The 13105-nt window shown below is 59.4% G+C and overlaps 1 protein-coding gene across 3 annotated transcripts in view; it reads left to right on the top strand.

Annotated features, from left to right (window-relative positions):
- Window positions 1–13105, top strand: part of EXD3 (exonuclease 3'-5' domain containing 3) — a 298686-nt gene that overhangs the window by 280797 nt on the left and 4784 nt on the right. For 2 of the 3 annotated variants that reach the window (XM_076355652.1, XM_076355651.1), the window contains exon 21: window positions 7897–7990. The exons of the other annotated variant lie outside the window; for it this stretch is intronic. In XM_076355652.1, coding sequence (XP_076211767.1) covers window positions 7897–7990 — 94 coding nt within the window. The remainder of the gene's footprint in view (window positions 1–7896; window positions 7991–13105) is intronic. 3 annotated transcript variants of the gene reach the window in all.

Genomic DNA, 13105 nt, shown 5'->3' with positions numbered 1-13105 from the left:
GCAAGTGAGACTTGAGATGGCTGAAAGGCAGCTGGAGGAGACAGAGGGACCCGAGAGGGGGGATGTGTGCGGCGGGAGGGGGGGGTTGAGCATAATTTTTTTTTTCCCCTGGGAAAATCAGCTTTGCATGTGGGTTGCATGTAATGTCAGGTGAGATTCTCATCACTGTAAAGGCCTTGAGGTACCAAAAAGGGCTTTTGGTGTCGCTGACGATTAGGCGCCAACTATGCAAGGCAGCATGACGGTGAGGCGGCAGCGGGATGGGGTTTGTGGTTAGGGACCTGCAGCCGTCTGCGCGGCGCTCAAAGGAGCCCGTGTGCGCCGAGAGGAGCAAGAAGCAGAGATCACAAAACCCTGGTCCCATCCCTGCCGGATGCTGAGCCCACTCCGGCAGCCCCCATGTGTTATCCAGGGATGTGCTTGTGCTTCTCCTCTCCTCCCATCCCTGCCCTTCTCCAGGGGAGATGATGCACCCCTCCAACCCAAAAATTGCATCCTTTCCTCTCGCTCGGAGCAGCTGCAAGCTGGCAGGTGAAAATGGAGAGGGGGGATGCCCCAACAGGGAGCCAGTGGGAGCTGGGGTGCCCCAAAAAGGAGGCAATGGGAGCTGGGGTGCCCGTGGAGCCTCCGGGGCTCCATCACCTCTGGCCACTTCTCTGCCGCAGGGCTGACCTCCCGTTTTTGCTATCTCCCCAGTCTCATCAGCAGAGGAGCTCCGCTACTCTGCCCATTTCAGGGCCCGTGCTCCCAGACAAGTGAGGCCCTTCTAGCTGTCAGGTGAGCCTTTCCCAGAGCTTATGCAAATGATACTAATTAAAGGCATTCTTATCTGTTCGATTTCCCACACCTTTTGCCTCCGAGGGGGATAGAAAACTTCATGTTTTAACTCCATATTTCATGGCAGTCGGAAGGACTGCCTAGGGAAAGCGTTGGGAAACACAGCGGGTCACTCCTGATGAGAAGAGCTGGCTTATGCAAGTGTTGAAATACTTCATTATGCATGAGAAACCTTCCAGAAATGGATGACTAATAGCAAAGCGGGAGCAGAGAAAGCAGTGGGAACGCCGTACCAGGCTGGCATGGGATCCCATGTCATCTTACCAGCTTAGCAGGGTTGGGCTAGGTCAGCACTTGCCTAAGAGACCTCTCAGAGTACCTGGCTGGCGATGAGGGAAGTGATGTTAATGATTCAATAAACAGAGCCCTTCCCTCTTTGTGAACCAAAATGCCCCTGTACGATGCCAGGAACCCACCAGCAGCCCCGTATTTCCACCAGCAGCATGTTGCTTAGCTCGGATGGCCATAAAAATACCGGTGCTCATTGTGCAGGCAAATCTGGTGGAGGATGCACAGGCTGCATTCTCATGTGGGACCATCACGGTCCATCTCCTGGCACAGCTCTCGCTGTGTTGTTGGCAGACAGGGCTGCCCAGGTTTTGGTGACCACTCAAGACTGTTGTGTGCACCAAGAGCCATTGCTCCCTGGAAGGACCGGGCTAACACACCCGTGCATCTCATCTGCTGCTTGGGTGGGTTTGCTGGTACCCAAGGACAGACGTTAGACAGATGTAACAGAGCAGGAGCAGCAACGTGCACCTTTATGATTCCTAGGTACTGGTGATAAGAAGGTCAATGAGAAAAGCTCTTGGCATAAAGGGGAAGGGAAACAGCCTGGCCAGCTGCTTTCTGAAAATCCCCGTGGAGGTGCAGCCATCCCAGGGACCCGGCTCGCTGCTGCTCTGCATCTAGAGGTGGCCTTTGCACCCGCAGGGTGTGGGAAGCTCTGGCGGGTTGAATTGCTGAGGTTTCTGCTCTTTGTGCAAGGACCTTGAAGGCGCTGTAGGGCAGAGGGGAATCCGGCCCACAGCGTTGCTGGAGGAAGAGGAGAGTGTGTGAAGGTCAAAGCTGTGAGTGCAGCAAGGAGGAGCTGGAGACTTGAGAAAAGCATGCGAAAAAATACACATGAGCAGATGAGCATGATCAACTCCTGACTTGTGTTTGGAATTTGCCAGGTTGTTACCTGGTTTTCTTTCACTGTCCTTCCCACCATCTCCCTCCTTTCTGGGCTCTCTCTGCTTTGGGTGATGGGGCAGGAGGTCTGCTGGAGGCAGACCTGTCTATCTGTAACTCCTGGGCTTGGAGGCTGCACGTGGGCAACCTGTGCTGAGGAGATAGCTGGCTGAGCCTGAGCATCCTGCATGCCCGTTCTGGGGAGGTTTCTAGTCTCAATAGGTCCCTGAAAGAAACTCTTGGATGCTCAAGGACTGTGGTTTCACAACCGAAAGGAGAGTTGCAACCTCCATCCGGAGGAGCAGCCCTTTCACCAGATGATATCCATCTCGGAGAGAGGGAAAGAAAGAAAGGGAAGAGGGTAGGCGGTGAGTAGGAAAAGAGATATCACTCCAGGTGGCTGTTGAATGGTCCTGTGATATGGCGAGCAGAAGACGCCCAAGGAATTGTCCTGACATGAGCTGCCCTGAATTGCCCCAAAGAGTTCACGCCAGGCACTGTTGTCCTTTACAGCTGATTTTGATACACTAAGGATTTCCCAAGCCAGAAGCTCTCCAGGCAGAAGGTTGTGTCTCACCGGTAAAACCCCTGCCAAGGAGATCCCTCAGTGACGTTGGTCTGTGACGTTTGTCAGCAGAGCAGACGGAAGGAGTCCTGCGAGCCCAGGGACCATTTCAGGGCCAGCTCCTCTGGGCAGAGCTCAGCATCACCAAGGTGACTCTCGGAGCACTTTGGAGATGCAGCTTTCAGGGGTATCAAAGGAAGGAGCAAAACTGACTCCACTGCAGTCTGAACTGCTCATATTCCACGTGTGCTGGGCACCAGCCTATGGACCTCCAGCTGAGCTCACGCTGGCTCCCAGGGCCCATTTGGAGTCCCAGAAGGTTTGGCTCCTGTTGTCTGCTGGACTCGAGTTTTCTTCGAGCTTCTCAGTTTCCTGGGTGGAGGCCCAGAAAGGGGATGGGATGCTGAGATGGCCCCAGAGCTCTAGGCAGAAGCATCCAGTCCCTCAAGTCTCGGGAGGTTTGTGCGTCACTGCTGGTGAAATCCCCACCCAGGAGGGCTGGGAGAGGCAGGGATCATCCTAAACAAAAACAAGCCACTGGACGGGCTGCCGGTATTGCAAAAGGATGTTTCACCTGCCTTGGCCGCCTTGGCCGCGCAGGCAGGGAGAGCCTTGCTGCGCGGCAGCTGCCCGCTCGGCTGGGGTGGCCCAGGCTGCTGGGGCTGGGGACAAGTGCCTCGCCAGGCTTGGGGACCGCAGCGGCTCAGAGATCCACGCCAGCTCTCCTGCTGTGACATCACAGCGAGATGTGACATCACAGTCCCAGTCCGATGACATCACTCCTTCTAATCCCTGTGTCACAGCTTTCGGTGGTGACATCACAGAGCAGGCTGGGCTGCAGAGTGTTCCTCTGGGTGCAGTGGATGCTGACACGAGGTCCCGGGGCAGGAGCACATGGCTGCGGGGGTGACGGTGCTTGGCACTGGGGTGTGGCACCTCGGTCAGGACGCCCGGACGGGCGCAGGGAGAGGGGACAGCAGTGAGGAACCGCAGTGGGGACCACAGCTTCGTCTGAGATGGGTCGCACCCACTCCTCATCCTTGACGTGGACACGGCAAGCAGAGCCCGGGGAGGCAGGGGGAGAAGAATTTGGCACCGTCCTCACCAGTCCTCCTGCCGAGCGGGCAGCCAGCACAACGGGGGGATCGGAGCGGGGATGTGCTCGCCTGGCTTTGCCCGGCTGGCTGCACGTGTGCCGTGCGGGGGCACCCAGCGCCTGCCCGGGAAGGGGCTGATTCACACGGGGCGCTGGAAGCCGGGCTGCCGTGGGAAAGCGCGCCCGCCATGGCTCCCGAGCGCCGGGATTGCTTCAGCGGGGGTGCAGCCAAGATCCATTTCACAGAGGGCAGAGCAGATCTAGGCTGGGATTTACCAGTGACTAAGCGTGTGCTGGCAAGGGCTGCCCTAGCGTGAGAAAAGCAGCGCTGCTCCTCCTCGGAGGTGTGCCCGCTGCTGCCCTGCGACCCGCAGCCCTCGGAGGCAGCGGGGCACCCCGCCGTGCGATGGCAGCACAGGTGTCGGCAGTCTGGGCAGTGCTGTGGGGCGTGCAGGGGCTGCAGCCGCCTGGGCCCCTCCTCCCGAGCTGAACTCACCCCTTTTCTCCCCTGTGGCCCAGCTCCGTGGTCACCCTGTGGTTACACTGGCCGCGTGGATGGGCAGGACAACATGAGCAGAGACTTTGCACAGTCAGCCCACTCAACACATCGTCCCCAGGGCAGGGCTGCAGTGTCGGGCAGAAGCTGCTGCCCCCCCTGCCCCGAGCTAGGCACAGGGGCTGGGGGGGACCCCGAGATGCTGTGGGGGAGAAGCCAAACCCTTCACTGTCAGGTCATAGCCCCTGCTGGCAGCGGTTGCACCCCCAGGCAGTGTCCCGGGGTGCCGCCATCTCCTGCTGTCTCACCACAGCAAAGATTTTTGCCTTTGCATCTGCCCCACTTTGTGGGGGCCACGACTAATCCTGCCACGACGGATCTGGGGAAACCAAACCTTCCCAAGGAGGAAAAACCCATCCCTTCCCCAGCAGAGAGGCTCCCCACTTCCCTACCCTTAAAACAAATGCAAGATCCATGCAAAAAACTGCTCCACACCCCCAGGTAGTGACACGGAGATGCAGGTGGCTGTGGAGAGCTATGTCCCCAGGTGAGCATCGAGCCCAAGGCCACCACCAGCCCCTGCACAGCAGCCACTCAGCCCAGCCTTATTGAGGTGGCAGGCTGCCCCGCTCACTTCATCTCTTCTGGCTCATTTTGGCAAGGCATTAAAAAAAATTAATTGCAATTTTTTATTACAGCTAATTGGCGCTGCTGCTAAGTGGCTTATCTGGCTCCTTAGCCCGCCCCATGTTTTTGGGAAGTTGAGGGTGGCGAGGCCCAGAGGCTGGGGAGATGGCGTGGGGCACGAAGTCTCGCTGCAAGCGTCTGGCAGCCCCGGGTGAGTGGGAAATGCTGGGCTACCCCTGGGCTGCTGGGGTGTACCTGGCCCAGGGAGGTGGATTGCCCCTAGTTTACAACAATGATGAATTGTAGAGAAGCAGAGAAATTTGCCCGAGGTCACTCCATGCCCCTGAGCGGGAGCCAGGAGCCCATGCCTGGCATGCTGGCACCGCTGCCCAAACACTGTGGTGTGCTCCAAACTGCTAATGCTGGGCGTTAAGGTGGATTTGGTGTTTGTGACGGAGGGGACATGAGCCCATGCCCACACAGGGTGCATGTCTGTGCCTTGCAGGGAGGGCTGGGGAGGAGGGTGCTGTTTGCCCCTTGGGCACCTGCTGCGCCCATCCTGCGTGGCAGCTCAATGGCTGGGTGGTTTGGGACCTCTCTGGGAGCCTCTGACACCCCGATGCAGCCGGTGCTGCCGCCGTGCCTGGGAGGTGCCGTCCCACGTCTCTCCCACTGCCAGGCTCAACGCCTTTCTCCAGCGTGCAGCCCCCTCCCCTTGTTGTCACTCTCGCGGGGGAGTGGGGCCAGCCTGGGCAGAGCTTGGCACACGTCCCTGGGAGCTGCCCGTCACCTCTGCCTGCCTGTTGCCATCCCACAAATCCCAGCAGGCACCCTGTGAGCCTCACAAGGGCTTTGGGTGGCTGCCGGGGTGGTGACACCTGTGCCACCAGGTCCAGCCTGTGCAGGTTGGCATGTCCTCAAGCCTCAAAGGGACCGTTCCGTCCCACAGCATCAGCACTGACTCCACCATCAGAGCTGGCAGGGGCCAGAGCATGGCTCCACTGGGCAGCAGCATCGGGGTCTGTCCCACGGCTGCGGGTGACACCTGCCCTAAAAGAAGGAGCCCGTCTGCCTCCTTCTCAGCTCACCCCTGGATCCATCCGTGCTCCTCTTCCCTTTTTCTCAGCCATCTTTCAGGATGGATCTGGCCCAGCTGATGATGGGCTCTGCTGCAGGCACAGCTGAGCCGGTGCAGAGCTGAGGGAGGGGGAGGTGAAGGTGTGGAAAGGAGCCAGCGAGCTCCAGTCCTTGTTCGTCCAGACAGCTGAAGCCTGAGGAGATCAGATCCGATGGTATCAGGTGGCCTCCGCAGGTTGCAGTGTAACCCTCCCTCGTGTGAGGCTGGCAGTGAACTCCAAAGCGGCATCTCCTTTCTCATCGGATAACTCCAACGGCTGATCTGGCTCCACAGAAATTGAGGTTCACTCAAATAAGATCATCTTTCTGCTTCCCTGGGGTTTCACCCAGTTTCATTTCCCCGGGTACCTGGGTTTGAACGTGAGAGCGAGGAGGGTGCTTTGCCCTGCTCAGGGCAGGGAGAGCACTCTCAGCCCCTGCAGCATCGGCACTTGTGGCTCGCCCCCAGCGTGAGCGAGAAGGAGATGGGCTGGTGAGCCGGAGCAGCACGCAGGGGTCTGACCCATGTTTGCAGGAGTAGGAGTTGTCTGATGCTTGCTGTGCAAATCAGGGAATTGCTGCAAAATTCCTTTTTAAAAGTGATGCAGAGGCTTCCACGTCATTTGGGTGCTTTCAAGATTGCACCTTGCCCATCTCTGTCTGTGCTGCTGCTCTGCAGAGCTGGAGCAGCGCAGCTTTGGGGACCCGAGCCCGGACATCCTTTTATGGCCAAATCATGCCTGGGCTGGGGAGTGTGTGCTGGTTTTGTGGAGGCTGCTGGTGGAAATAACCTCCTCCTGCTGCAGGGCAGAGCCGGGACATGGTGGTGAGCTCGTTTTCAAACAAATCATCCTCCCCCCCATCCTCCTTCAGGCAGCTGTGTGGGAAGAAGGGGCACCGTTGCACCTCGCCGTGACCCCAGCGCCGTTCCAGCTAGCATGCCACAAACCGGCAAAGCCGCCGCGAGCCCGCGCCGGTGCCTGGTCAGGTGGTGGAAAAACCTTTCTGGTTTCAGCAGGCTTTGGAGCAAAGCCCCAGGCAGGGAACTTGTTCTGGTCGGTGAAGTTATGCACCTCTCTCCCTGCTTGCCTTGGGTGCAGCGTGCTCAAAATGCTCTGCAAGCAGAAAACAGCCCCTAAAAACAAATAGCTGACGAAAGGTGTTGTGGCACATCCCAGCATCCAGCTCCTGTCCAAGCAGGGAGGGGGAGAGGAGAGCAAAGCTGTTAGGGAGCCGGCTGTGATGCTCCGGGGAGATTTAGTGCTGATTGCTTCTGCGCGAGCGTGTTCAGCTACCGACTGCACACTGGGCTCAGCCCGAGGCACCCGGCTATGGGTGCTCCTCGGCGGTGGGGTTTGGGGAGCTCCTTGAGGGGTTTGGCTCCCTCAGGGCTGGCACCCGGTGCGTGTAGGTGCTCAGAGACCTCTCCGGGTGCCTTTTGGCAAACCAAAGGTGGGGTTAGAAAATGTGTCTCTGTGCTTGCGGTTCTGCGGCAGAGCCGCGCCAAGCACAGCCGGCCGGGATCCCAGCGTGTCTCGAGGTCCATGGCCGTCCTCCATAGCTTCTATGAGACAAGAGAGAACAAATCTTGAAGCCACAGTCCAAACTTGGGGTGTCTGCTTGATGTTTTAAGGCAAGCTCAGTTTCTGGTGTTTTCTGGCATTGTGTAAGGCTGGGGGGTGAGGTCTGCCGGGGGGAGGGCAGCGTGGCATGAGGATGTGGCTAAGCACCGTGAAGATGGAGTGCCTCTGGAGAGGAGGTTCTTGTGGCTTGTGAATGCCAAAATTTGTGTCTGCTGCCATTCTGCCATTCCCCCTCGGTGGGACAGGCCTTGCCTCAGTTTCCCTCTGCCATGATGCATGTGAGTGGGGACTGCCTAGCCTCTGCCGGGGGTGCCCAGTGTGGGGCTGTGTGCTCCAGGCAGGCAGGAGATGCCTGAGGAGCATGGCCACCATGTCGCCGACCTCCCCCTCTCTCTTCTTCCAGGTGTGCAACTGCAACAAGTACCTGAAGGTCACAAGGGAGAGGATGAGGCAGCTGGTGGAGGGTAGCAGGCAGGCGCTGGGGGACGGCGGCACAGGTAAGCGGACAGGCACCGAAGGCTGGGATTGATGCTCCAACCCTGGCCCCCTCCCTGCCCTCCTGCCTGGGACTCGCTGCCCCAGACAGAGCGGAACCATCCTGCTCAGGCTGGGGATGTTTCAGAGGGGGAATGGGGGTCCCCTGCCACTAACCTGCTGCTGGGTGCAGACCCACAGAGCTCTTCCAAACCCGCTTCGTGCCTGGTTGAGCTTGTGCATGCCGAGCGCAGCTCCCAGCCCTCTCCCCAGGCTGCCCAGTGCTGCCCTGTGAGGCACTGGGTCGTGCACAGGATTGCCCTGGTTTGGTGACATGCCAGCAGTGGCTCAAGTGACAGCCTAAGGCCATCGCCATCTGACTTGGAAAACCCAGCTTGGGCTGCAAAATACCTCCTGGCTGGCGCTGCTAATGGTGCCTTTCTCACCTGCACCGTGGCTCCTAAACTAGGTCAGGCAGCAGGAGGAGTGAGCCAGTGCCGCCTGCCCACCAAGGCTCCTGCCGGCTCAGGCAGGGGGGAGAGGCTCCTCCATGCCCTGCCTCAAGCTGTGTTGTCCCCCCACGCTCCTCCCCACAGGAAGCCGTGTTTTGATGGTGAGTGGTACCCACAGGCACACCAGGATGGGAGCATGCCCGTCTCGCTGCTCCGACCCAGCCCGGGCTCTGCTGCCAGCCCTCGTATGCATTGCTTGCTGTGCCTCAGTTTCCCCAACTGCTTGATAGGGGAGAGCAGTGCGAAGCAGCAGCTGCTGGGCGCTCCCAGCCATCTGTGGCTTTGCTGGGAACCGCACGTGTGGCTCTGGGGACGAGGGACATGGTGGGGTGACTTTTCCCATGGTGCTGGCAGCCTGGGAGCGCTGCGCTTCCCGAAAGGCTGGGGCATCCTCCCCAGCGGTTTCTCTGGTGAGGGCACTCGCTGTATGTGTACCCAGCGACCAGCCGGGCCTGTTCAGCCAGTTTTAGAGTATGGGAAATAGAAATGCTGTGGTTTGCTTTCAGCCGTGTGAGCGGTTTCCCCTTCCCCCTTCAGGATGGGGATGATGGAGCTGGGGGGGGGTCTCACATGGCACTGTTGCTCCTCCACACAGGCTCTTCGGGGACCCCCTTGCTCTACCCTTTACATGATGTCTGCAGTACCCCATGTCCCCAGCGTGCCATGCAGCCTCTCCCTGGGTCCCCAGTGTCCCCTGGGGGGGTCTCACGGGGAAGGACCCCCATCCGCTGGGCCAGGTGGGAGCCCCGTGCTGGCCATGTCAGGCATGACCTTGTGAGGGAGCATCCTCCAGTGGGGAGCATCCTCCAACACAGCGCAGTCAGGGACTGAAGATGCCACAACACCCTTGGGGGGTTGGTGTTTTGCTGCAATGGAGACATAAAATAGAAGCTGTGATTCATGGGCAGGCAGGCACAGCTGGGCAGGTGGCACCCGACTCAAAGTGAAGCCCTTTGGGGACTTGCTGGGGGGAGGCCCCTGTGCCCCAGGAGCTCCGACCACCCTGGGGTTTCCATTTCTATTGAGATTCTGCTTGGGGCTGCAGGGATTGAGAGTATCAGCATGAGCTCAACTAGGTTGTCCCCAAAATGCCCCACAACTTGGGTCAAGTTTTGGGGAAGAGAAACAGGGAAAGGGTGTGATGACAATATCCTGCCATTGCTTGGTGGGGACAGCGGTGGTGCTGGGACAGGCTGGGCAGCCAGGGAACTGGGTTCGTAAGGAAAATCTCAGTCCTTCCCTGATTTCCTTTGCATTTTCCTTCTGGAGGGGGCTGGTGGCAGGGACCTGCTCTGCCCTCAGCCGTGGTCCAGTGCACAGCGTGAGGAGCTCAGCACCCACAGCCCCCCGCTGCTCGCCCATGCCAGGACTGGCCCCTGCTCCATGACTCCAGCCTGGGCCATGTCATCTCATTCATGCCACTGGGCATGGATTAACCCCCAGGACCGTGGCCAGATGCTGCTGCTTGGCAAGAAAATGCCCTTTCCCCTCCAGCTTGCCAGGTGATGGGGGTTCACTTCTCCGGGGAGCAGCAGGCAGGTGCAGCAGGAGCCACGGATGCTGTGGAGGGGGACGGATCCTGCAGGACCAACCCTCGACATAGGCCCACAGCTGCCTTGGTGCTCCCGAGTCCCGGGGTCTGGCTGCAGACAGCCTGGGGCTGCTCACATTTTGGCTGCAAAACTTGGGCCAGTGCCACTCCGTTTGGTGCCCGGATTTTTATGGCAGGGCTTCCAAGTGATGAAAGGCAAATTATGCATCCTATAATAGCTCACTCCAACTTGGACCTAGGACTTTCCCAGGTTTTAGGGAACATTTTCCCTGACACAGCTGCATTTGCCCTGCATGAGGGCTTTGATGGAAGCGCTGGAAATAGTTTCAAGCCTGGACAGCTTTGTCCCGTGATGCCCAATGGGATGCTCTGAGCAGCTCGGGTGCCTGGACCTAGCAGGGGATGGGGCAGAGAAAGGCAGCAGTGCTGTGGGTCACCACGTGCCACAGGCAAGACGTGATCTCGCTGGAGGCTGTTGGCAGCATGCGGGCTCCCAAATGACCCAGGGGGATGGGATGTGTCACAGGCTCTTGTCTGGCTGGGGGAAGCTTCTTGCTTACTCAGTGTGGTAAAACCAGCTGGCACAGGGCCCCGGTGCTCGGGGGATGCTCTGCCAGATGAAATCTGGTCTCTGGGAAAGGCGAGGATCGAGCACATTCGATCTGGTTAGAGTTCACCAAACAGAAAAGGCTGCTTTAATCGTAAAATCACCCCTTGCCATCTGAAACATTTTGCAAAACATGAAAACAACTGGTCCTGCTTTCCTTTGGGCTGCGCTGCTAACCAGGCATGCCAGAGCCTCCACTCTGTGCTGGAGGGAGGTGGAGGAGAAGGCGCAGCAGCCGGGGGTGCTTGGGGAGCTCGACGCAGCACCCTGGGGAGCTCCAAGCTGGGTGAGCATCCTCCCTGACCAGCCAAAGCTGGTACTCGAGACCAGCGAGATCTGCACTACCCATCTTCTCCTCCAACGTCGCATCCTACAGGTGCAGGATAAGCCCTGGGCAGCCCCACGGGCGGCTGGAGGAGCAGCCAGGACGTCCCCACACTGGGCGACAGGATGGCGTGGGGCTGGTGGGGCTCCGAGCAGCCTGGCCGGGGCACCTGCCTTGCCTCCACCAGCCCGAGCAGTGACTCAGGGTTTCTTTCCCTTCCTGGCCCTCGGCTCTGTGGCGGAGCCCGGGTGAAAGCCAGCAGAGGCAGTACGCTGGCAGGTGGGAGGGAGAGCTGCAAGACCGCATTGCGGGGAAGGCTGTGCTGCGGCTACGAGCCAGGGTGACACCAGTACTGTGTCGGGTCCCTCCTCTACAGCCGCTGCAGCGGGACAGCTGAGGGCATGGGCTGCTGGGACCCACTTCCCTTAGCCAGGGGCTCTGATGCACAGTGGGAAGAGGCCACTGCATGTCCAAAGCCTTGAGGCTGGATGCAGTTTTTTCCTGCCATGCTTCCCTGATTTACAGCATTTGGCTTTGCTGTGAGCATCGCACCCATCTTACTGCCACGTGGGAAGGGCGGGTGATCCCTGTGCTGTCCCAGGAGGGCTCTTGCACCCATGGAGCAGCCTGTGCACCCTCACTGCTTCGGCACCGGACCCGGTATGCAGGAGAGGCCAAGGCACCCCAGATGTCTCAGGCTGCTCTGCACATTTCTGCAGGGAAGGGAACAGTTCCCCAAGGGGCTGCACCCATGGACCCAGGGGCTCCCCAGCCCCCCTCACCCTCAGACTGGGCAACCCCATGCATTTAGGCTCTCTTCCCTCTGGGGCACCACAGGGTAATGGGAGCATGCTCACATCTGTCCCCAAGCGGGGCAAGAATGGGGACCGAGGAGCTGCAGCGCAGGGCTGGGACTGGGGGCTACAGTGGTGAGACCAGCCAGAAACACCCCCCGGGCTCAGCTGGGTCACGCTCCGCCAGCTCCCCCGTTTCAGAAGAATTTCGTCTGCTCATATGAAAAACCACTGCCAGGCTAGGAAGCTGGTGACGTTTTTGTGGCCGTGGGTTTGCAGAGCTCAGCATGTACCTGCTGACAGCGGTGTTGTGCCGAACGCTCCCCAGAAGGAGCTAGGGACCGTTTGGAGCTCCTGCCCAGCGCTGGGCGCGGGAGCCAGCAGAATTTTCTCCCACAGCGGCACAGGGAGATGATAGCAACTGAAGGTGCCTCTTGCCTTGAGCTCATCCTCCCTCCTCCACCCTGGGAACGTCTTAAGATCGTGGCCGGGCTGCTGCAGCCCAGGTTGCACAATCCCGGGTCCTTTGTCCTTTGCTTATCTGCCTTATCGAGGAGGAAAAGATAACCAGGCATCTTCAGTGCCCTGCAATCCAGTGCATTTCTCAGGCTCTTAACTCCTCTTATCGGGTTCAATCTCCCATCGCGGCAAGGTTTCCCATGCACCTTTGTACTCCAAGAATGCTCCCAGGTCTGCTTTCAGCCTTGTGCAAAGCCTTTACGATGTGCGCTTTCTCCAAAACACCTCAGCCTTAATTGTCTAATTATGGACGAGTCTCCCGTGTGTGTGGTTGCGATGACAGCTGGGCGCGGCTGCCGGGCTGGGAGAAGGGCTCTCAGCTTGCACAAGCACTGCCAGACCCGAGCGCCTCTCGGGAGGCGGCAGGAGCCTGCGGTTCCCACTGCAGAGCCGCGGGGCGAGCGCCAGGTCCGTGCCTGAGCCAGCCGGGACAAGCACCCGGCTCCTCGCCCCAAGGCCTTGGTCTTAGCTGGGGTGACACAGAGGGACCTGGGCTAGAAATGGGGCCTGGGGGGCAGGATTTTGTGCAGAAGTACCCGGCTCCCCTGGGGAGTTCAGGTTACCCGATAGTGCCCCGACACTGAAACCCCCAGGGTGCCCAGGGCTCACGCATGCAGGGACGGGTTGTTTCCAGCCAAATGAGGGCTGTGTGGTCTGGGAGAGGGGAATGGGCATGGATTCAAATGGGGATTGCCCTGATCCTGCTCTCTCCCAGCTTCCCAGGCCCTCCTGTGCCCCCCGTCCCGTAGTCAGGGTTCCCAGTAAATGCTGACCCAGGACTCCTGCGTTGCAGCCGACAGAATAGGCTGTAGGGACTACAGGTCACCGG

Source organism: Aptenodytes patagonicus, chromosome 18 (genome assembly GCF_965638725.1).
Source record: "Aptenodytes patagonicus chromosome 18, bAptPat1.pri.cur, whole genome shotgun sequence".
Taxonomy (NCBI): domain Eukaryota; kingdom Metazoa; phylum Chordata; class Aves; order Sphenisciformes; family Spheniscidae; genus Aptenodytes; species Aptenodytes patagonicus.
This window is presented reverse-complemented; position numbering and strand designations above follow the sequence as displayed.